This window comes from Dromiciops gliroides, chromosome 2 (genome assembly GCF_019393635.1).
Source record: "Dromiciops gliroides isolate mDroGli1 chromosome 2, mDroGli1.pri, whole genome shotgun sequence".
Classification (NCBI taxonomy): Eukaryota; Metazoa; Chordata; class Mammalia; order Microbiotheria; family Microbiotheriidae; genus Dromiciops; species Dromiciops gliroides.
Window position 1 is genome coordinate 375,457,021 of NC_057862.1, and position 25,648 is coordinate 375,482,668.

At 40.0% G+C, this 25,648-nt stretch overlaps 1 protein-coding gene across 11 annotated transcripts in view; it reads right to left on the minus strand.

Annotated features, from left to right (window-relative positions):
* Positions 1-25,648, minus strand: part of WHRN (whirlin) — a 138,431-nt gene that overhangs the window by 60,810 nt on the left and 51,973 nt on the right. For all 11 annotated transcript variants that reach the window (XM_043984607.1, XM_043984606.1, XM_043984613.1 and 8 more), the window contains exon 3: positions 14,100-14,225. In XM_043984607.1, the coding sequence (XP_043840542.1) occupies positions 14,100-14,225 (126 nt within the window). The remainder of the gene's footprint in view (positions 1-14,099; positions 14,226-25,648) is intronic.

Sequence of the window (25,648 nt, forward strand, 5' to 3'; positions counted from 1 at the left end):
AATCTGGAACTCAATTTAAAAGAAAAAGTTAAAAAAAATAACATGGAAAAAAAAGAAGAAATAACATAGCACATTGGAGGTCAATGGACCCTTAGGTTTTCTCATCTGTAAAAATGGGGAGTTTGAACCAGATGATCTCTGTGTCCCAGAAATACATAATGATTTGTCCAATCACTTAGTGACTAAGAAACAAAGCCACAAGTAGAACCCAGACCTTCAGAATTTTTCTAGTGTGCCACTCAGGCCAGTAGTACATGAAAAGAATTCAAGTCTAGAAGGATCATAAACAAAAACAACTGTTTATGGGACCTTTGCCACAGACAACAAGGAAGAGCTAAATTTCCATTGCCTTTGGAATATGACAGACTCAGCCTAATGTGCCTCCCGAGCTACTTAACTTAACTACCAGAAAGCAAACAATTTATTTGAAAGTTCTAATGCTTGAATTAAGCATCTGGTTAATAATCCTCTCATGGGGCTGCAGTCACTACTTTTTTTGTTTCCTTTTGGGATTCTCCCTCTCAGACTACCTTATGTTTAACTACTTTATAAATCGTGGCATTTATTGTCGTGTGTGTGTGTGTGTGTGTGTGTGTGTGTGTGTGAGAGAGAGAGAGAGAGAGAGAGAGAGAGAGAGAGAGAGAGTGAGAGAGAGTGAGAGAGAGTGAGAGAGAGTGAGAGTGAGAGAGAGAGAGAGAGAGAGAGAGAGAGAGAGAGAGAGAGAGAGAGAGAGAGAGAGCGAGCTTATTGTCCTCCCTGTTAGACTATAAACTCCTTAAAAGTCAGGATTATTTCATTCTTTCTACTTGCATCCTTAGTGTCTAGAACAGCCTGGCTCACAGTAGGTGCTTAATAAAGGCTTACAGATTGATTGATTATTCACATAATTTACTTGAGAAAGGCCACAAATTTAAGGCATTATGTCACACCATGCTACAAATCATAGCTATCATTGCATCCTGGGAGTTTTTATTTCATCTCGTTTTTAATTTTTAAAATCTTCATGCCACCATCCCATATAATAAGTATTATGTGTATGTAGATGTATACAGATGTATATGTATAAAAATATGTATATATGTACACACAAAAAATGTGTATGTATGTTTTATGTATGTATACAAACTATATACAACAGGCATGTATATATGGTGTGTTATGTGTGTACATGTATGATGTACATATAGACTATATACATATCACATGTAGTATATAGGTTATATGTGCATCTATACATATATGTGAGTTTATGTATATATCTCTATATGTGGATTAACTTGATCTCTTTTCAAAGCAATAAAACAGACACAAAAAGAAAAAAAATCTCAATTTTCGATTTCATAGATTCTCTGATCCTAAGCCTCTTTTTTTCCTTTGTGCCCCTCACAAAGGAAAAAGTTTTCAGTAAGATGTCAATAAGAGTTAATTTAAGGGGCTGTTGGAGAGATGGGACTAGGCAGTAGATAATCTCACTAGCTATTTTTTAAGCCACAACGAAGCCTAACTGGGTCAACCAACCACTCTGAAGTCTAAACTGATCTGCATGCCAACCTAAATTCTCTCAGCACTATATCCTTTTTCCATTTCCATTTTTTACCTTATATGCTCTTTTTTAGAAATGGCTATCAAATGGGCCAACTGTTTTGAGGTCTGAGTAGGTGTATAGACAGAGCAACCAGATCCTGAATCTGACCCTGTATGATCTCAGGTAGGATGCTTCCCTTCCCTGGGCCTATGTTTTGTCTCTATAAAATGGGGGAAGGGGGATGTGGATATGGGTGGGTACCTCGGGCATCTCTTGGACATCTACCTTACAAATCTAACATGTGATGTTTTGAGTTCTAATGTCCTAAGTCCCTTCTTCATATGGCATTTCTATTTCCTAGATGTCACACAAGTCTCTGAATAACACCAGGGGACAAATTCCTTCTTCTAATAACTCTTTCCTTTTCTTCCCTCCTATCTCTTTCTCAGTTCCCTTTTTTTCCCCCATTTTATGTGCTGAACATTGTATACTGAAGGTGTTGGCACACCACTAGCCCCTGACTGAGGTCTTAACCACAATCAAGTAACTGGAAGAAAGTGACCCCGGTCAGATGACCAACCCCTCCCCCCCCCGGCCCCCGCCAAATATCCACACTGCTCTCCCCATTGAGGACCTTTCAGATGAGTACAGGGGTGTTATTTTACCCCCCACATGAATTTCTCAATGCATGGGATGGAGCGCGTGGGCCTTTCACCATGAAAGCCCTTTTATTTTCCTTTCTACAAGGTAAGCCTGTGGTTGCCTTTTCAACTTTATAATCACTGCCTGACTCATAAGAGTTTTTAGTTTCTCTCTTTTATTTTTGCAGCCATGTAACTGAAAATAATTATAGCACTAGATGGTGCTCCTTTAATCATGCGTGAGGGACCAGGCACTTTGAACTTTTACAATTTATCACCAAGATCTATTCAGAGGCAATTTCAAAAAAAAAAAAGAAGAAGAAGCTAGAAATGATGGCAAAACAGAGAGGAAACTATGCTCGCCATCCCTGCTAGAGATGCAAGGATAGTCATCTTGCCCGTGCCAAATGGATATTCTGAGGTCTTCAATAACATCAGATGTGAACAATGCCTTTTATTAGCTGGCAGGAGTCTAGATTTGTCATGAACATATTTTCATGCACTTAACCACCTGTTCACAACTCACGGTTATGGCACCTATTACAGCATCTGAAGCCCAGTAGGCACTTAATAAGCCCTAGTTAATTGATGAAAATGTTATGATATTATAATCCTTTCCATAGTTCCAGCCCTCTACAGCTGCAGAAGAGATTTCTGCTTTGGGAAGGAGGCTGGACTAAAATTTATAGGTTTATAAAGAGTAGGAACTGGAAGGGACCTTGGTAGCCCAACTGGTTAAGCATTTTATAAGCAGATGTTTAAGCCAGAAGGGACCTAGAATATTGGAGTGGGACAGGATCTTAGAGATTATCTAGTACATGTCTCTCATTTTACAGGTAAGGAAACTGAGGCCCAGGAAAGGGGAATAATTTTCCAGGGTTACCCTAAAAGTCCTCCTTCCCACCCTCAAAATCCTCTAAGAACTACACAAATGAAAGAAATAAATGGAATGATTTTTTAAAAAATTATTTCTTTTGCTAGAAGGAAGGAAGTGAATCTGCACCCTGGAGAGCCTGGAGCTCATTAGGGCAGAGATCTGGGACAAGGGACCTCTAAGCAGCTTCCTTTGGTGCCACGGACACTTTGACCACACGTTTCCTCAATCAAATGAAAAACTAATCTTAATGGGATTCAGTGAAGCACAAGTCCAACTAAATGTTATATTAATTTGCCATAAGCTACAGGTGTTTTCCTGTCATCTTGAGGCACCAGAGAGAAGTAGAAATTCAAGAGGGAACCAGGAATTACCTACATGTCTTTGAATGTAAAAGACTGATTAAAGAAACACAGATCATGCTGTGGTGCAAATTTTAAAAAGGAGTGTTGCAAGATTTTTTGCCTTTCTTTTTCTTTTTCTCTCAGGGAACCCTGAACCTCTTCAGGACAATACAGGACAATATCAAAAACCTCAAAAAGACTCTTTGTGACCATGACACCCAAGGTTTAACCTGGCAAGAAGACAGGAAGCCAACTCTAATTTCTATAGCTTTCATCCATTCCATAGAGAACCTGTTCCCTTTCCCTTCTTTATGACTTTCATTGATAGACTTCTTCTCTGAAAAGCCTCTAGACATGTCTGTTCACTTGGCAAAAGTAAAGGTAGAAATATGGATCAACTTCTGGAGATGGGATTTCAGACCCTTCTAAAAGTGGCAGATTGTCAGTTGCTCAGTAATTTAATATTGCATCTTATATTTTCTTTTCCCTTCAGTGAATGCACTCTAAAATTTAAAAAAAATTTTTTAAAGGAAATGCACTCTAATATATAAAGTAATTTTATAGGCTTTTGAGGCACATACAGGAGAACAGAATCTTTTTTTTTTTCCTTAGGAGAAAAGAATCTTGATGGGAATGGGGATGGGGATGGGGATGGGAGTCAAGCCATTCTGGTAAATATGTGAATTGTTGATCATCTCAAGCTATCTACTACAGATTAAACAAGATAAGATAGAATTTGGGCTGATTTATAAGGCACTAAGAGGCAGAAAACCAAAGGGAACCTGTTTACCTTTTAAGAAAATTCTAGGAATGTAATTCACTTCCATCCAAGTATATCCAAGGACTAAAGGGAGGGAGGGAGGGGAGGAAGGAAGGAAGGAAGGAAGGAAGGAAGGAAGGAAGGAAGGAAGGAAGGAAGGAAGGAAGGAAGGAAGGAAGGAAGGAAGGAAGGAAGGAAGGAAGGAAGGAAGGAAGGAAGGAAGGAAGGAAGGAAGGAAGGAAGGAAGGAGGGAGGGAGGGATGGGGGAGGGAGGGAATGAAAAAGGACTTAATAAGTGCCTACTATGAGCTAGGCATTGCTTTGTTGAGCACTTTACAAATATTTCATTTGGGTTAAGAGTTGAAAGGCCCTAGATATATATGTTTTCTACTAACAGCTAACACTGGTGTTACCTTGGTCTCATGGGAATCTTTCCAATCTATAGCCTATTTCCTCTTTAGCCATTCCCAAATCCTTCAAGGATTCTCTCCTTACTAGGCTAAAAATCAGACCCTCTAGGTCCTAGCTCTGATTGTATTACTTGCTGTGGGAAGTCTGGCTAGTCACAATCTTCCCTTTGGTATAAGTTTCCTCACTAGGTACAAAAGCTATAGTCATAATAATATGGATGTTGTGAGGGCCAGATGAGAAAACATATATGAAAGAGAAAAGTAAAAAAATTACTATATAAAAGCAAGGTCACAGAGAAAACTGGTGCATGGAAGTAAATACAGCAAAACACACAAACATATATTCACATGCACATATATGTGTGTACACATACTATTATATACATACATGTATACTATGTACATGTATTATGTGCAAAGATATTTACACACAGAAAAGAAGAAAGAATAGGAGAGAAGGAGGAGGGGGAATTAGGAGACAAAACCAAAGACTGACTGAAGAGGAGGGAGGGGTTCTTTCAATGAATCCTACCAGGTTTTTTCTTGAGAAGTTCTTCCACAAAACTCAGTGCTTCCTCTCAGAGTCACAGATAGAGAACTAAAAGGGACCTTAGCTCTAAAATTGAACCATCCATGATTCAAATCCTCTCATCTTGCAAAAGGGGAAACTGAGCCCCAGAGAAGTAAAATGACTTGCTTACATAGATTACATAGATTTTAAGCAACAGAGCTGGACTTTAAACTTGGATCTGCAGACTCTCAATTGACTATTCTTTCCACTACATGAAGACATAATACTCAGGGAAGAGTATACAGGAGCTCTTGATCATTTACTACTTTGGTGTCCTTTACCTCTCTAGGCCTCAGTTTACTCATCTGTAAAAAAAGGGGGGGGCTGCACCTGATGACTTCCAATGCCTGTTTCAACTCTGAATCTATAATCCTATGATCCACGTCTCCATTATGCTCAGCAAGGGAACCTTCTAAAAGTTCAGTGGGTAGAGTCAATGAAGGGCCACATTTTAGAGAAAGCCCAGGTTCTAAGTAAAAATCCCAGAACTGAGATGGAGCCGAAGAGATTCCTGTTTTCTACAGATACATGAAAGATCCCAAGCTGTACATGACAACATGTCCTGTACACCAACTAGTTGGGGGAGATGCTTAATTCTTTCATGGGCCTATCAAGAAATGCTTATATTTTACAATCAAAGCTTAGTATTGGTCACAACACCCCTTTATGTGGATTCAAACAATCCATCCCGCCTGTATCTTTTGGAAATCAACAAGGATTATTTACAGTAACCAGGGGTCTCTACTTCCTCCCAGCCCTTTTCTTCATATGCTTTCAATTCATAACATGTTGTGTACACAAATCAGTGAGTTCCAAGGAGTGCATGGAACATTATGTTAAATAGATAGCAGGCATCTGGTGAACACCCAAGCAGTGCTTGAGAAAACAGCAGAGCCTCGGCAACATTAAAAATCAATAAGCCCAGAGTTTGATGGGAGTGTCACACTGCGGCATCAGCACTGACATGGAGGCCTCTTCAACTGCTGCTCAGTGAAGGGGGCGGGGGGGGGGTGAAACAGGGAAATAACAAGATATTTCGTGGCCTTGTTTCCTCATATTTCTTTCAGATGAAATGATGGAGGAAGAGTGGAGTGGGAGAAAACATGTGTGTGTGTCCACAAATATATGGGGAGAAAGATAATGAATGAATATCAATTTCTAGTTTTGCTCTATCTAGACACACAGAAGGACCCTCAGAGTTCATTTAGTCCAAACCCGTCTTTTCCCAGATTAATCATCCATTCTATCATCACTTAACAGTCTTTTCTAAGGGCCCACTATGTGACAGGCATAATGATAAGTCTTAAGAATACAAAAACAAAAACTAAACAGATGTTGTCCCCAAGGGACTTATATTCTATTGGATAAAACAACATATATACATACAAGTTAATACAAAATATGTATATAGTAAACATACAAAATAATTTCTGAGGGCAGGGACAGGACTACAGAAACTGAAGCCCATGTAAATTAAAGCTGCCAATGTTCACAAATCTGGTTACTGACAAAGCCAGAATTAGAACTCAGGACCCCATTTTTCTAGTCTAGCACTCCACCAGTATGCTTTCCTTCTGTTAAAACTAGTATCAATATTTTGAAATGGCAGTGAGTTCAGGGAAATGTTATAAAGCAAATGTCCATCTGAACCAAGAAGCTATTTTTTTTTCTTTTCTTTTTTTTTAGTGAGGCAATTGGGGTTAAGTGACTTGCCCAGGGTTACACAGCTAGTAAGTGTTAAGTGTCTGAGGCCAGATTTGAACTCAGGTACTCCTGACTCCAGGGCCGGTGCTCTATCCATTGCGCCATCTAGCTGCCTAAGAAGCTATTTTCTAAGGTTGATGGTAATAATGCTTATCATCACAGGGGTTTCAGAAAATCCTTTCCTTAAAACAGCCCTGTGAAGCAGGTAACATAAGTATCATTCTCACCCCATTTTATAAACAACAGAAATCGAGAAAGTGAATTACTCAATGTTCCACAGCTAATAAATGTCAGAGCTGAAATTCAAAACCTAGGACCCTAGAGTCCAACCTTCTTTTCACTGAGCTAAGCTGACTTACCTGTGAAGGAAATGGCGGGGGGGGAAGCCAACAAATCACTGACCGTGGAAATGAATGACTACCAGCCTTGGTCAGGTGGGCACAGGTTTCTGAATTCTTTTTTTCCTCTCCACACACTGAAATCTCAGAAATCCTGGTGTTTCTGAGAGAACATGGGCAGACTGGCAAGAGGCAAGAATAAATTAAGCTGATTTGAGAGATCTGTCTCCTGTCACAGAAAAGCCACTGGTATTATGTTGGAAGGGAGCCTCAGACACGGCCGTATCTGCTTGTTGGTTTATCTCAGAGGAATGTGGGTGTCTCAGAGTGAATAGATTTAAATGGCTAGGCTGACACCCTGGTCAGGGATATAAATTGTCGCTGTCTTTTAGCAAGATTTGCTGGAAATGAACTAGAAGGGGTGACAGTGCCTATTGAGTTGTTTTCTCTAATAATAAACACCAAATCTCTCTTTGTCCCAGTCCCAGTTCCTAGTTCTATTCAGGAGAGGGAAGCTTTTAATTTCCCCAGTTGGTACAAGAGTTGAGTTCAAGTCAAAAATCCTCAATGAGGGAGTTGCAAAGTTTTTATGTGCCAGAATCCTAGGGGAACTGTGGAGATGTGAGTTAATACCAACACTCCCACATAAAACCAGCTGACAATATGTGAGCGAGGAAGCTGAAGTAGCCAACTGGGGGAGTTTGGGTTAATTTAGCCCTGAGGTAAATTGGTCTAGGGTCCTTCTGTGGGTCCACTGGGCAAGGAGGGTATAAAAGCAGTGCTGAAGAGTTTGTCTGGGAGCTCTGAAATTCCAGAGAACCTCAGTACTATTGCTTTTAATCTTTTTGCAGGTAGCTTTTATCTTCCTGAGCTGCTTTTAATCAACTTGGGAATGCCTTCTACCTGGGGTTACTGGAATATGTATGTATGTGTGTGTGTATATGTAGGTACGTGTTTATGTAGTCATGCATGTGTGTGCATGTATACATGTGTATTGTATATATGTGTGCATGAATGCGTGCGCATCTACTATGTGTACACATATATGTTTGTATAGACACGCTTGTATGTGTGCATATCGACACACATATAATCCATACATACCTATATATATCTGTATAGATATTGATATGATCGTTTAAATCCTGGCATTCTGAATGATCTATGACACCTGATACAGAAACTAGACAGGAAAGAAATACTGTGAGCCTATGCCTTACTTGTAGATTGTGCGATATTGAACATTGTTAATGATAATAACAACTAATATTTCTATAGCGCTCTAAGGTTTCCAAAGTGTCCATCTCATGTGACCCCCTCACGAATTCTGTGAAGTAGGTGTCAGCATCATCTCCATTTTAGAGATGAGGAAACTTAGGTTGAGAAAGGTTAAGTGATTTGCCATGAGACAAGTATGGGAGGCTGGATTTAAACTTTGTTCTTCCTACCTCCATGTGCAGTGCACTATCTGTGCCACCTAACTGCCTCAATACTGCATCACTCATGTTTAGCTTGGAGAAGAGAAGCAGGTGAGGGGGGCGGGCTGTTTGATGTCTTTCTTCAGCATCTGAAGGGCTCTCAGGCAAAGGGAAGAGCAGGCTTGTTCACCCTCTGTGGTTGCAACAGTGGGTGGAAATTAACAAAAAGGCCAATCTGCATGAGGAAAAAAAATCCTAGCAATTAGAGATGTCCAAAGGGAATGGGCTGCCTACAGAGGAAGCTCCCCAACCCCCAAGGTCTTAGGAAGAAACTGGATGAATACTTATCAGGGATGTGCACAGGTTGGGCTAGATGAATGCACGGATAGCATTTAAAGAGAAGAGAAAGGGTTTCAAGGTGATTTATCTTGGGTCGTAGACAGGATGACATCTGAAAAGTGAGAATAAGAAAAAGAGGCTAGATCTAAAAGAAGATTCCCTATAGACCGGCAGCTGGCCATGCTATAAGCAAGGCCCGTGATGGTTATGTTTGGGTCTGAAAAGTATTTCCAGGAGACATCTCTCTTACATCGTTTCTTTCAACTTGCTACTGTCAAGAAAAACCCGTTATTTCCCCTTTTAAGTGGAAAGGTATGGCAGCCCTTCTGAAAGCCCCCTTCTGGGGACTCATTTTGATTCAAGCACAAGTCCACATCCTCCAATGAGCCAGAGTCTCTCCTTGCCTTAGCTACTCACTCCCACTGCCCCCCTGGTGCCAATGGAGTTTCCTACAGTGATTTGATGACTCAGAAAGAATTTTCTTATGGTCTTGAATGCCTTAATGCTGTTTCCAGTGGTGTCTTGGTATCCCTAGAAGTAGCTGCTGGAAAAAAGCAGCTGGCCTAGCAACCTAAGCAAGAGCTGGTAGAGACTTTGAGGAGGTGGGTGGGAAGATAGGTGGGGTTCTTCTCCTTGATGCTGGACCCAAGCCAGGCCCTCCCAGAGGGGGGCAGGCTGTAAGCTCAGAGTCCTGCTGGAAGAGTTGGTGTTTTCACCCTGGAGGCTGTCTCATTAGCCAAAAATGAAAACTATTTACAAATAATGTGTGTGATTGACTTGCCACCTACATGATCGATCTCCCTTTTTTCCCTCTGTATTTGCAGTGCAATTATCCACACTGAAAAGTGCATTAGTTAAATGGGCTTCCGATAAAGCACAGAGTATGGAGATGTTCACACATCTGAACGAGCTTTCAGGAGAAAGCAGTAACAGTAGTGAAGAATATAAAATATTTTACTGCATTTGATATTGTAGATGGCAAGAGCTTTGTGAAAGGCACTTTATGTGCAAATAAAGCATTTTATTGCCCACAATGTAATCATAAGCCCAAAGTCATCAAGGCCTCTATAGAATTTCTTGAAAAGTGGCCAAATAAACACCCTCCCTTTAATGCCTATCATTCCAAGTTATTTGTGAGGAAGAACGAAATGGAAGGAGAGACAATAGGTTTAAGGCTGGAAGGAACCTTAAATGTCATCTAGTCCAAACCCTATAGATGAAGAAATTGAAGCCCAAGGAAGTGAAGACGTGATTTACCCAAGTGACAGAGGTAATAAGCAGAGTTGGGGTTTGAATGACACCACCTTTGACTCTTTTCTTTCCACTACCTTGCTGGGTAAATGGGAGGGGGAGAAGAAAGATTAGGCAAAGGATAATGGTGGGAGGAGGGAAGGAAAACAGGAATGGGGCAGAACATTTCCAATTGCCAAGATAGGTTTTTGTTCAAGTTCTTAGAATGTGTTTGCTACAGTAAGATGTTTATGTTTTCTTAGTCTATTTAGAAGAAACAGGATAGAATAGGTATGATCATGATCACAGACACAGGAGACCATCTAAGTCCATTCACCTGCTTCAATTCAGTAATATTAGGAGCTCAGGTATTTTCAATGCTTTAAGGTTTATAAAAGCACTTACAACAACACTATGAGGTAGGCAATGTAAGTCATATTACCCCCATTATATAGATAAGGAAACTGAGGCTCAGAGGAGATAAGCAACTTATTGACAGTCACACTGCTATCTGTATAGCAGGGCACAGGTGTCCTGACTCTATCCCCTGTAGCCAGAGCCTATGACTATTTCACACACAAAAAAGAAACCTGGGACCCAGCAAGGTCACTTTCCTTGCCCAAACCCACACAGTTAAAAGCAGATGAGGCGTAGGTCTCCTGGGTATCAAGTAAAACGTTTTCCCTTCCTTTACCCTTCGGTAGGAGGGGCTGGAAATGGAATCATGGGTTCAGCTGATGAAAATTTTCCAAGCTACAGACATGGGGCCTTATCTGCCAAGCTAAGTAATAAACCATCCATCACCAAGGTCTGATCTATATTGTTCTCAAATGAATCCCACAGAGATTAAGCAACTTCTCTAAAAGGCAGTGGCAGAGATAAGCTGCCTTAACTCCTCAGAGTTCATGCCTCAAAACTCGGTGGTGTGGGGGTGGCTAGGTGGCGCAGTGGATAAAGCACCGGCCCTGGATTCAGGAGTACCTGAGTTCAAATCTGACCTCAGACACTTGACACTTAACTAGCTGTGTGACCCTGGGCAAGTCACTTAACCCCCATTGCCCCGCAAAAAAACAAATTAAAAAACCCAAAAAAACTCGGTGGTGAGCTACAGCAGCAGAAATTAGAATATGAAGGAAATACAGGCCCAAACCTTGGGTTTTGTCTGACTCCATATCACTGAGTCAGTCAATCAGTATTTATTTAGCATCTGCTGTGTACAGAGGCTTGTCTGACTTCCCCCTTGGTATCACCTTCATCAGAAAAAAAAATTCCTCATTAAGTGCTTAGTCCCCATAAACACAGTAATAGTTGGCAATGACAGAGACCCACTCCCTGCAGCCTAGAAGCCCTAAGAAGTCTTTACCTTGTAATCATCAAATATGGCACTAGCTCATTGATGTCTCTCCTGTCTGCTATATAAGCACACCAATAAGCACACGTGAGGTTGATGGCAACCAGAAACTGTGAATGGAGCATGTATTGATCAGTCAGTCTAGAAGAATTCATTAAGCACTTTCTATGGGACAAAAGGGCTACGAGGTGGTATAGTGGATACAGTGTAAGGCCTGGAACCAGAAAGACTGGAGTTCAAATCCAGCCACAGATATTTACTCAGCTGTGTGACCCTGGACAAGTCACTTACCCCAGTTTGCCTTAGTTTCCTCATCTATAAAATGAGCTAGAGAAGGAAGTGGCAAACCACTTGTATCTTTGCCAAGAAGACCCTAAATAGGCTCACAGTCAGTGAATGAACAACAAGAAATAGAGCAAACATGATATTAGGAAAGGCAAAAAGAAGATCTTTGCCCTCAAGGTCCTCACATCTTAAAGGAGGAAAAAACATACAAATTATGTACATTGAGCCACTGGAGTTTATTGAGGGAACTGGGGGGAAGAGAGTAGGAGGGACATGGTCAGACTTATGCCTTCAAAGAGTCCTTTGATAGCTGAGTGAAGTATGGAGGGGATGGAGGCGGGGAGGCCAACCAGAAGGCTATTCTAATAGTCCAGGAATAAGATGATGAGGGCCTGCACTAGGGTGGTGAGAGTGTCAGAAAAGAGAAAGGGGTGTAGATGAGAGATGCTGCAAAGGCAGAATCAATAGGACCTGGCAACAGGTTCAATATGGTGGGGTAAAAGTGAGGAGTTGTGTTGTGCTAGGCCTGATGGCAGCCACAGACACCTCTGAATGGAGCCAGAAGGTCTCCATTGCTTAGGATGCTGCACTCCTCTCCTAGAGTGTCACCAAAGTGCTGTGAGAATCACCTTAAAAAGGGCCCTGCCACCGCAACCATCAACCATTTGTTTAAAATGGTTCAATAATCTGTTAAAATCTTAGCCATTTGATAATTTTGATTACATTAAATTAAAAAGTTTTTGTACAAACAGAAGCAATGCAGCCAAAATTAGAAGGGAAGCAGAAAGCTGGGAAACAATTTTTACAGCCAATGTTTCTGATAAAGGCCTCATTTCTAAAATATACAGGGAACTAAATCAAATGCAAATCATTCCCCAATTGAGAAATGATCAAAGGAGATGAACAGGCAGTTTTCAGATGACGAAATCAAAACTATCTATTGCCATATGAAAAAATGCTCTAAATCACCATTGATTAGAGAAATGCAAATTAAAACAACTCTGAGTTACCACCTCATACCTATCAGATTGGTTAATATGACAAAAAGGGAAAATAATAAATGTTGGAGAAGCTGTGGAAAAATTGGAACACTAATGCATTGTTGGTAGACTTGTGAACTGTACCAGCCATTCTGTAGAGCAATTTGGAACTATGCCCAAAGGGCTATGGGGCTGTGCATATCCTTTGACCCAGTAATACCACTACTATATCTGTATCCCAAAGAGATCATAAAAGAGGGAAAAGGACCTACAATGTACAAAAATATTTATAGCAGCTCTCTTCGTGGTGGCAAAGAACTGGAAAATGCCCATCATGAGGAAATGCCCATCAATGGGGGAATGGCTGAACAAGTTGTGGTATATGAATGTAATAGAATACTATTGTATTGTAAGAAATGATGAACAGGCAGATTTCAGAAAAACCTGGAAAGACTTAAGTGGACTGATGCTGAGTGAAATGAACAGTAACAGAAACACTGTGCGATGATCAACTGTGATAGACTTAACTCTTTTCAGCAATACAATGATCCAAGACAATTCCAAAGGACTCATGATAGAAAATGTTTTCCACATCCAGAAAAAGAACTGTGGATTCTGAATGTAGATTGAACCATACTGTTTCTACTTTTTTTTTGAGGTTTTCCCCTTTTGTTCTGATTCTTCTTTCACAACATGACTAATGCAGAAATATATTTAATGTGATTGTACATATATAACCTACATCAGATTGCTTTCTGTCTTGGGGATGGGGGAGGGAAGAGAGGGAGAAAAATTTAGAACTAAAAATCTTACGAAAACAAATGTTGAAACTATCTTTATATGTAACTGGAAAATAATAAAATACTTTTATGATTAAAAAAAATCTTAACCCCCCATGTGTTTAAAATGCTACCTAACCCAAGGTAGAGCCAAATAACACCACAAGACTCGGCCCAGCAGTCAGATTCCTCCAATCTGACTTGATCAATCAATCTGATTGATTACCAGGACAGCTAGGTGGCACTCTGGATAGAGCACTAGGCCTGGAGTCAGAAAGACCCTCAGACATGTCCTAGTGGTGTGGCCCTGGATAAGTCACTTAACCCTATTTACCTCAGTTTCCTCATCTGTAAAGTGGGCTATAGAAGGAAATGGCAAACCTCTCCAGTATCTTTGCCAAGAAAACCCCAAATGGGGTCACAGAGAATCAGACTCACCTAAAATGACTCTACAAAACAATAAAAATAACAAATCTTGCAAAGACAGCACTTCTCTCCCCACTCTTCCCACTCAAACGAAAGCTCATGGGATTGTTAGGATAGCTCTCACCTTGAGACCACTGCTTTCCGCTTCAGATCCTGGATCCACACCAGTGATATAAATCCCCAAGGCATACTCTGCTCCTCCTCTTATCATGAGGCCCAGAGACCTCCCTTCACCAAGTACCAGGTTCACCTGCAGAGGGTAAGGGAGCAAGACAAAGCAAAGGGAGCTTATCAGTTAGAAGGACCCAGGTCTGAAACACACTAAACCATACCTTGATTAGAACTCTCCCACCATCACAGATTTTAGAGCAAATAGGTAAAGTGCATTTTGAAGGCCATGTAAACTCATTTAACAAGAAATTGCACAGATCAATAAACCTCCACAATATTTTGAGTTCTAGTCCAAGCCATGTCATTAATTAGTTGTGTGGCCTTTATCAAATTTAATCTTCCTCTCTAACACTCAGTTTCCTCATCTGTAAAATGGAAGTGGTAGGCTAGACTAAACTCCTTTCTAGTTCTGGCATTCTATGTTCTGAGTTAAAATCTTGACTCTGATATTTAACTAGCTGAATGACTCTATTAGAGGCCAGTCACTTCACCTCAATATATCTCATCTCTAGAAAGGAAATAATAATACTTCTACTTCCTATACAGTACGAAATAAAAAGGCATGTTGCATTTGGAGTCAGAGGTACAAGTTGCTACTTCTCATATGTGTGGTCTTGGACAAGTCACTTAACGTTTTCAGGTGTCACTGCCTCTTCTATAAAATAAGAGAGCTGGACTAATTCATCTCTAGGCTACCTTCCAGCTCTGACTCTGAGATCTTACGTTCACAGGGTTATCATGAGGAAAGTGCCTCATAAACCTCCAAGTACTACAAAATGTGAGCTATTCCTAATGTCTAAAACACCGTCACCTCATCAACAAATTTGCTTGTAAAACAAGGGGAAAAAATGAGATCACTGAGCTTTGTATAATAAAAACTCAGGCTAAATTTTCTGCCTATCCTGAGCACTGCATAGCATCCAAGTTGGAAGAGACCTACTAGTCCAACCCCTACCTGACCAAGATTCAATTGCAATTTCCCTCCATCTTATTTTTACTCACTTTTTTCTTTCTCAGCCTCTCTTTTTACCCCACCCCTGTTACCTTATCTTCTCCCCCACCCTCCCACTCCTTACTTCACCCATATCTGGAGGGACTAGCAACCATGTACTAGTGCCATGTACTAGTTGTACATGGTAGATGTGCAGTTTCATATGTAATCATATTTTTTTCTTGTACTATTATAGAAATGTTTGTTTTGTTCCAGGAATGGAAAATAAAATAAAATGTTAAAAAAAAAAAAGATTCATTCTTAACAATTTGCAACTTCCCCAACAAAGGGTCTTCCAGCCCTCTTCACCTGGAGACCTTCAGAGAAAAACAACTTGTTCTCTCCTTAGGCATCCCCATTCCATTTAATAATAGCTAGCATTTTAAGGTTTAAGGTTAAAAATATTATTTCAGGGGCAGCTAGGTGATGCAGTGGATAAAGCACTAGCCTTGGATTCAGGAGGACCTGAATTCAAATCTAGCCTCAGACACTTGGCACTTACTAGCTGTGTGACCCTGGGCAAGTCACTTAAGCCTCATTGCCCCACAAAATTAAATTAAATTAAATTAAAAAAAAAAATATATATATATATTTCACCTTATCTTTACAACAACCCTGGGAGATAGGTGCTATTATTATACCTCTTTTACAGATGAGGAAACTGAGGAAGGAGATTAAGTGACTTGCCTAGAGTCACCCAGCTAGGAAGTATCTGAATTTGAACTCAGGCCTTCCACTTTCAAAGCCCAGTGCTCTATCCACTGTGCCACCTAGCTGTCTTCATAAGCAACCTGAATTATTAGGAAATTTTAATCTGATATCAAGCCAAAATCAGCCTCTCCAAATGTCACACAGTATTCTAGTTCTTCCCTCTGCCCCTTAACAACCCTTCAGTTAATTAAAGACCCATATTGTATCCCCTCTAAGTCTCTTTTCTAGGTTAAACACAGTCTCACCAGCCCAATAAGTCATTTCATCAATCCTCATGTGGCAGCTCCCACAAACAAACATAATGCTACTGAGTTAAGTATAATGGAATTACAACCCCTCATGTTATGGACCTGATATAGGGTACATCCTTGAAGCACCCTAAAATGCCATCAACGTCTTGGGCTGCCATGTCACACAACTGATTCATATTGAGTTGGTAGTCCAGTTAACTAGACTTGTCTACCTCTTACCTATGTTCTACTTGAGAAATTTATTTTTTCAATCCAATGGCAGGACTTCATCTCTACTAAAATTTCATATTATTAGTCTCAGACCATTGTTTCAGTCTATTTACTGAGATTTTTATTGGATCCTGACTATCACCCAACACACTGGCTATCCCTCCCAGCTTCATGTCACCAGTAAATTTAATCAGCAGGTCTAATCATTCATCAGTCATTAAAAAAAAAATGGAAAAGAACAGGACCAAGGGAAGATTCAGGAGGCACTCCACTAGAGACCTCCGAGTTAATATTGATTAATTGTTTTAGGGTCTTGTCATTCAACCAAGTAAACTCTTTGGGGGAAGAGAGTCTATCTGTATTCCATCAGCTTGTGCTCTCTGTCTCTGTGTCTGTCTGCTTCTTTGTCTGTCTGTGTGTCTCTGTCTGTTTGTCTGTCTATCTGTCTGTCTGTCTGTCTCTCTCTCTCTCTCTCTCTCTGTCTCTCTTGCTTGCACAGTCCTGGACTTCTTGCCCCTGTTTTCTGGCTAAGGGATGGCCTCAGACTTTCAATCATTTGCAGAGCAATGAGGACTGACAGGCACTGAGTCCAACAAATCCTCATGTCATCCTTGGTTCAGTGACTAGGTCCTCCTATTTCCCCAGGTTCTAACTCGTTAGGAGTTAGGATACTCGAGCAGAGCAGTTTTCTGAAATCCTATCATTTCAACTGTTTGAATGTCTGTAGCAATTTGAGACTGACGCCTGCTTTCTTTACAACAAAACTGAGCAGTAGATAATTCAAGTCCTTTCATCCTCATTCTGCAGATAAAAATTCTGAGGCTAAAAGGAGAATAAAATGACTTGCCCAAGGGTATCATTAAGTAAGTGTCAGATCCAGGACAGGAATCTAGGCCTTAGCATTCTAATTTCAGTATTCTTTTCCCCATCCTCTTAAATAATACTTAATAAATATTTTAAACTTGTCTTAAGAGTGACAGACTTCTCCATGAGTGGAGAAGAGCATTCAATCACAATAGCTAGTAGGGTGATAGGATTTAAAACTGGAATACACCTTGGAGATTGTCTAGCCCAAGGGTTCTTAACCATTTTTGTGTCCTGGATCTCTTTCACAGAGGTGGGTAAATCTTAAACACCCCTTCTCAGAATAATATGTTTAAATGCATAAAATAAAATACAGAGTATTACAAAGGAAATATATACATAGATATGTACTATATATATATATATATATATATATATATATTTTTTTTTTTTAAGATATGTACTTTAAATAAGTTCATGGTATCCCAGGTTAAAAAACCCAGATCTAGCTTAACCTTCTCCCTTCAGAAAAGGAAGCAGAGGCCCAGAGAGATGGGAAGCCACTTGCCAAGATTACAGTAGTTAAATGGCAGGGCTAACATTCAAACATCCATCATTTCATTCTAAATCCAGCTTCTTTCCTGCTATGCACAGTGCCACAATGCATATTGGGATGGGGTGGGGGAGTCATAATTACAAAGAAACCTCATCCCACACAGTCCCTCCCTGTGCAGATTAAATTGTACCCTGGGTGCCAAAGAATTAATGCAGCTTCCTCAAGTGCCCAGCTTACAAATGGGGAGTAGTTTACACAATGTAAGGATCTGGCTCTTCATTTTTTTATAAGCAAATGGGCCACAGAATATCTTGGCAGTCAAGGTGGACAATGACTGGAAGATGCTTTTATTAGCATAGATGTAAGGTAAATTGAAAGAGAGAGAGAGAGAGAGAGAGAGAGAGAGGTTGCATAATTTGTGAAGCTCTTGAGAATGTACACAGCCAGGCAAGCAATAACATTAGCAATCAAATGTACATTTGAAAACACTGAAAGCAACAGGTACATGCATCTTAGTCCTTCCCATGAACAGATGGCTGGCATCAGGAAATGTTAAGCAGGATGCTTTTTGGAAATGCCAGGCTCAGCTTTGGCTACAACTCTGAAGAACTGTTCCCAAGCATCCTTGCCAAATCAAAGCTCTCCTAGAAACAGCTAAGATCACTGCATGGGCAGTCTTGATGGGAGCATAGGAGATGTAGTAAGCTCTGGAGTATGCCTGCCCAGTGGCATCCTGGGGGAGTACTGTTTGCCAACTTGCTCAAACAAACTAACTTAGACCATAGACCAAGCTAACCATATGGTGGCTTCAAGAGACAGCAAGAGCTCATCCCTCTGCTGCAGAAAAACACAAGTGAGAAATTCCTGATGAAGACCACACACATGAATTGTTATAGGCTGTCTTTAGTTACCTTGTTTGCAGATGGTGGGAGGTGGGGGTGACCTCCTCCATAAAAGCATTTAGATTTCTTCAGGGATATGATCGTTAAGCCAGGTCAACAAACATTTATGAAGTACCTACTATGTACCAGACACTTTGCTCAGGCAATCTGAGTCATTGTCAATGATGCAAAGTTCAAAGAGCTCACAAAACTCACGTGTTCTTTACTCTCCCAGAAGAAGGTAAGCTTCTTTTTTTTTAATTAATAAAGTATTTTATTTTTTTCCCATTACATGTAAAGACAGTTCTCAACTTTTGCTTATACAAGCTTTCCAATTTCAGATTTTTCTCCCTCCCTCCCTTCCCTCCCAGAAGGTAAGCTTCTTGAGGGCAGGAATGGATTCCTTTTCTCCCTTTGAGTCCTCCATAGCTAGTATGTTGCCTGGCACACAGGCGGGACTTAATAAATGCTTATGAAATGACTAGTTGATCAATTAATTGATTGCTTTTGATGCTGCTGACAGCTCTATCCTCTTGGAGCCTGTAAATGACCAAGTCTCTCAATGATGACTCCATCACATCTATCACCTCTGCTCTGCACCATAGCTTCACATAGCTGCCATGGTGTTTCAGGCACTCCTCACTTCTCACTAGCACCATGGTTATAGACTTCTAAATGGTCTCCCTGTTTTGAGTCCTTCCCCACTCCAAACCATCCACTCCACATTTGCAAGAATTATCCCCCTAAAGTTCCAGTCTAAGTGTGTCACTCTCCAGTTCAAAAACCTTGAGCACTTCTCTATTTCTTATAAGATAAAACACAAATTCCTTAGCTTGACAGTGCCTACTCCTCCTCCTCTTCCCCTTTATCAACTCTACATTCCAGCCAAACTACTAGAACATTGGCCATTCCCCAGACTCAACACACCACAGTCTTACTTCTGTTCTGTGCCTTTTCCCCTTTCCCTTTTTTTTTTCTGTTTGTTTGTTTGTTTGGTGAGGCAACTGGGGTTAAGTGAATTGCCCAAGGTCACACAGCTAGTAAGTGTCAAGTGTCTGAGGCCATATTTGAACTCAGGTACTCCTGACTCCAGGGCCGTTGCTCTATCCACTACGCCACCTAGCTGCCCCCTGTTCTGTGCCTTTTCACTGGTAGCCCTCCCCCATCCCCATTTCTGCCTCTGGGCTTCCCTGGCTTTCTTCCTGACCCATTTTAAGTACAACCTTCTACAAGAGACCTTTGTTGGCCCCTCAGCTGTAAGTGCCTTTCCTCTAAGATTACCTCCTATTTATACTGTATACATATACTCGATCACATTTATATATATATATATATATATATATATACATATACATACACATACATACACACATACATAAAATACATTTATTATAATATGTGTATGTATAATATATAATATATTATATTTATATAGTATATATTAGGAAATAGGCTGTGTATGCTATATGCTATATACATACTATATGTGTATACTGGATATTTATGTTCTATATGAGATATACCATATAGACTATGATATATCATGCTATTATATATACACATATAGTATATATCCCATTTACAGTATATTTATATATAGTACATATTAAGATATATTGTGACAATTGGAGTGACACCCCCTGCTGGAGAGATACTGTAGATACTCTGCCATTAGGAGAAGGCATCTGAGGGCAAGCCATGTGGCTTGGAAGGTCAGTTCCTTGGCGTCAGGAAGTGATGTTTGATGTTTCCAGTTCAGAAAAGAGGCTTCTGGGAGGAGGAAGGAAGCATTGGGTCCTTTTTTATTCTTGACCTCACCATGGCAGATTGGATGATGGGGTCTCTTAGAAATAGTTAAATTTTTACCTTTCTCTCTGATCATTAAATCCTAATGCTCTTTAATAAATACTTAAAAGTCTAAACTCTTGGGGCGGCTAGGTGGCACAGTGGATAAAGCACCAGCCCTGGAGTCAGGAGTACCTGAGTTCAAATCCGGCCTCAGACACTTGATACTTACTAGCTGTGTGACCCTGGGCAAGTCACTTAACCCCAATTGCCTCACTAAAAAAAAAAAAAGTCTAAACTCTTGCTAAAGCTTCTAATTTATTGGCGACCACTCATTAGATTTTTAGACAGTATAGCTAGATAGCAACTTTACAATATTCTACATATACTAATAAACTATTTATACTAAATATATATTGGTATTATATATACTATATATAAATATATGTGTATATATACATATAAGATATAAATATACATATATGCACATATAGTTTATTTATATAGTATAGTATATATTAAGATATATGTGTATATATAGCTTATACATATGTAGTATATGTGTACAGTGAATATTCTACATAGCATATTCATATATCATATATGATACATATATTTATGTGCTATGTGTGTTATGTGGAATATATATCACATATGTATATATGATTGCATTGTATACATCTATAAGCATATGCATGCATATGTATATCTGTGATATGCATGATATACACTATAAATATACTATATAAGTATGTTACTATACTATAATATATGGTAAATCATATACAGTGTGAATATGTAGTATATTTATGTAAAATATATAGTATATTGAAGATATATATCATATTATACTAATACACTATTATGTTATTTATACAAATATATATTAAGATATACTATGGGGGGCAACTAGATGGTGCAGTGGATAAAGCACTGGCCCTGGATTCAGGAAGACCTGAGTTCAAATCTGATCTCAGACACTTGACACTTACTAGCTGTGTGACCCTAGGCAAGTCACTTAACCCTCATCGCCCTGCAAAAAAATTTAAAAAGATATACTACATATTATCTATATATACTATATATGTATTTATGTGTGTATGCACACACATGTCTAGGATATGCACACATATACATATGTGGTATATTTCTATATAGTAGCATATCTATTCTATATGTACTAGTGGTTTTTATGTTTTCTCCCCCATCAGAATATGAGCTCCTTTAGGGCAGGGCCTTGTTTTTGTCTTTCTTTGTATCTCCAGCTCATAATCAGCACTTAATAAATGTTTGCCTACTGACTGATGCCTCTGAGTACAAGATGCCCTCCATCCCTGCAATGGACTCCCTCTTCACTTCCCCTCTCAAAGTTTAAGCTTCCTTCAAGGTTCAGATCAGATACTACCACCTATGAAGCCTTCTCCCCTTCTCTCCCATCTTGATTTTCATCCCCAGTAGATTGTAAGACCCTTAAGGGCAGAGACTGTCCTTTATCGATTTTTATCCCTGGCTCAGTGCCTAGCACACAGTAGGTGCTTAGTGCATGTTTGCTGTTTTGCACTGCTCATGCTTCCCACTCAGGCATTCTGATCTTTGTAGGCTCAGCGCAGCATGAGAAGGACTGATGTTTTAGCCCCTCTTTGCCAACTCCATCATGAATAGCACTCAGCTCTGAAAACAAAGGACAGGAACCCATTCTTTCCAAGAGAGTCTGGTTGCTTTTCTATCTAAGAGCCACAATAATGACTCAGTGTGCCACAGTATAATCCGTCCCTTCTGCTCAGTGGAAACACGCTTTGATTTGGTTAAACTGAACAACTTGGGCATGACTAAGAAGGACTGAACACTCCATCAGAGCCGGGGAGGCAAAGGGAGAAGTTAAACTCCACTTTGTCACTGATGCTACTGTAATAAATTCGAGGGAATGGTGTCAGAGACACTGCTCATCATAGGAGCTAGAGAGAGAAGACGTGAAAAATAGCGGTGGAATGAGAGTCCAAAGATCATCTACTCTCTATTGGCAGGAAAATAACCCATCGGGAGGTATTATACTGGTGGAAAAACATCATCTATAACCCTGAATGTCCCTCCTGTCCTTATTCCCAGGTGCTGTCCTAAGTCATTATAAAGACTTTCACACCAGAAAGGAATCATAGGGTCACAGAAACATAAAGTGGGAAGACACCTGAAAGTTCATCTACCACTGCCTGGGGGAACCTCCGGAATTTCACTGTACCTCTCTGCACCTCAGTTTCCTCATCTGTAAAGTGGCCCAAATAATATTTGCACCACACCCCTTACATGGTATTGTGGGGAAAACGTCTTGTAATCCTTAAAGTGTTGTACAAATGAGTCATTGTGATATTTTGTGTCCTAAGCAAAAATACAACCAATGATCCACTTTTCTGAGGGGTAAATATATTTTTGTGACCTTATATTATCCCTGCTTTATTTTTTTTAAAAAGAGCTCCATATATTTTTTAAATTTACAGTTTCTAGTCAGAACAATGACCTTTCCTCTTTATATGAAATATTGATCCATCCGTACCCCATCTTTAACCCAGACTGTTATTTAACTCAACAGATACATTTCTTTATTCTGTGTATCTCTCTTTGGAGAGCCTGATCATTTTTTAAAACAACTAACACATGGGTTTTCTTTATTCTGTGTATCTCTCTTCGGAGAGCCTGATCATTTTTTAAAACAACTAACACATGGGTTTCTGACAACCTGCCCTACAGGATTGCTGACCACTTCTCCTGATCTCATCAAATGAGATATCTATAAAACACTTAGCATGGGTCTTGGTACATTAAGCCAAGTGCCTAATAAACATGTGTTCCCTCTTTCCTTCTGGGACCCCTTTCCTGAATCCCCTGCTTTGGTAACACCATCAGCATCCAGGCTATGAATAAAAAATGGAACCCTGGAGCAAATACTTTAAAATGGCCACAGATAGCCCATCTCCCCCAGGCTGGGCGTGATCCTTTGGCAAGATTAGAGACTGCTCTATAGCTATAGCTATACATATGAATAGTGCTTTGTACTTTACAAAGTGCTCAGCTCACAACCCTCGGAGAAGGGTAGTAAATGCATTGTTATCCCTATTTTGCAGATGAGGAAACTGAGGATCAAAGAAGTTAAATGATTTACCCAAAGGTCACTAACCTTTGGAGAGTGTCAGAATCAGGATTTGAACCCAGGTCTAACACTCTTTCCTTGAGAGCAACTTGCCTCTCTAGATAAGGATACAGTTTGAGCTGAACCTCAAGGACTGATCCAAAGCACAGTTTCTTAACCTCTTTGCGCATCATGGAGTCTGCTGCCCACTTAGGAGAGACTAATGGATCCCTTTTTAGAAAAGGTTTTTAAATGAATAAAATAAAATACAAAGGATTACAAAGGAAACTATTTACGCTGAGATGTGGTAAAAATATTAAAACAAAATTTTTTTAAAACCAAGTTCACAGACGCCAGGTTAAGAACTGATTTAAAGAGACTGATTTTAAGAACTTTTTAAAGAACTGTTTAAAGGAACAATGCATTGCAAACAACCTTAAGAATCAATCCTTCATCAAACAGTCTTAGTGTGGGGCCCATGGTTTTTAAAATCCCATTGCTTCCTCAACTTCTCCCAAGCCTTTTGGCAAACACTTCACCCTGAAGAACATTTGAAGCCTGTGCACACAGGGAGGAAGGAGGTACTAAAGGACAGCCAGCTCTCTAACCTCACATCTCTCTGCTACCTCTGAAAATGTCATCGAGCATGTATAGGGATACAGGGCAGGGAGTCCTAGACAACACAGAGGTAGGGTCTGTTTGCAATACTGGTAGACTCAACCTTTACTAAAAGGTCTGCTTTGGGCAAGTAAAAGCAATTATTCTTGGAGAGCTGTTCACTGATGTGTGGAAACAAATGCTCCTTGAGACCATTTCATACCTTTTCTACCCATGCGAGCCCAAAAATAATAAAAAGAAAATGCAGACTCAGCGATAAAGAATACTTGGGTGAAATGTACGCATGCTTACTTGCAAACAACAAAACTGCGAGTTTTTTTGTATGTGCATTAATTCCTCACCAGGAATAGATTCATAGAATCATAGAGCTGAAAGATACCTTAGAGATTTTCCAGCCAGTCTAACCCCAATATGAAAAGGAATTGTCCTTTCCAATGATATCCCTGACAAGCGAGTGACAAGACCTCCAGTAGGAGGCAACCCACCATCTCCTAAGCCCCATTAGTCTACTTTTGGATAGCTCTCATGATTAATGACCTTCTCTTTACATCCAGCTTACTAGCTGCATGACCCTGGGCAAGTCACTTAACCCCAATTGCCTCCTAAAAAATTAAATTAATTTTCTTGCATCTGATATAGTGAAAAAGAGTGCTATATTTGGAATCCAAATCCTGTTTCTGCTATTTACTACCTATAAGACATTAGACAAGTCAACTAACTTATCTGGGCCTCAGTTTCTTCATCTATAAAATGAGGGGCTTGGACTAGATGATAGCTAAGGTCTCACTGCTCTAAATCTATAATACTATGATTTTTGATCTATGATTCTAAATAAGTGATTGATTTAAATTACATGTCTAACTGGTAGACCAGAACCAGATATTCTGTCTTTACAAGGATACAGACCAATCTTTAGGGCCTTACACAAATTACTCTTTGCTTCATATCTAGGCCCAGTGTCATCCCTGAGAATCCTCAAAATTAGACTCATCTTGCTCCCACCCAGGATCTCCCCCAGAAACATAAGAATATAGTTCACATCTAGGTTCCTACAGATGTGGGTAAAAAGAGCCTTCAGCTCCTGTAACATGCACTCAGGCTATATACAGGACAGCCTTTATTTTACTCCATAGGAAAAATAAATGCAAAAATGACAAAGGAATCGAGAAAGTTCCTGAAGAGTCAAGAACAATTCTCCTTTGTACCCTGGTGAGTCCATGCAGGTGATAGAGACTTCCCAAGATGGGAGAGATACTGAAGGCAGATAGAGAAATACATGCCCCATATACTCTAGTAAGCCTTCTCCCCACTAAGGATCTAGACATGTCTCTAGGTAGACAGCACTACCTTAAGGTTTTGGGCTCCCTCGAAAATGGAATTTTACATTTGGGTTTGCTAAAAATTCAATCCCCTTTCCCACTGTACCTGTGGTATAGTAATAGTAGTAGTAGTAGAAGCAGCAGCATCGGTGGTAGTGGTAGTGGTGGTGCTGATGCTGGCACTAGTAGTAGTGGTGGTAGTAGTGGTAGTAGTAGCAGTGGTGGTAGCAGTGGTGGTGGTCATTATTGTTGTTG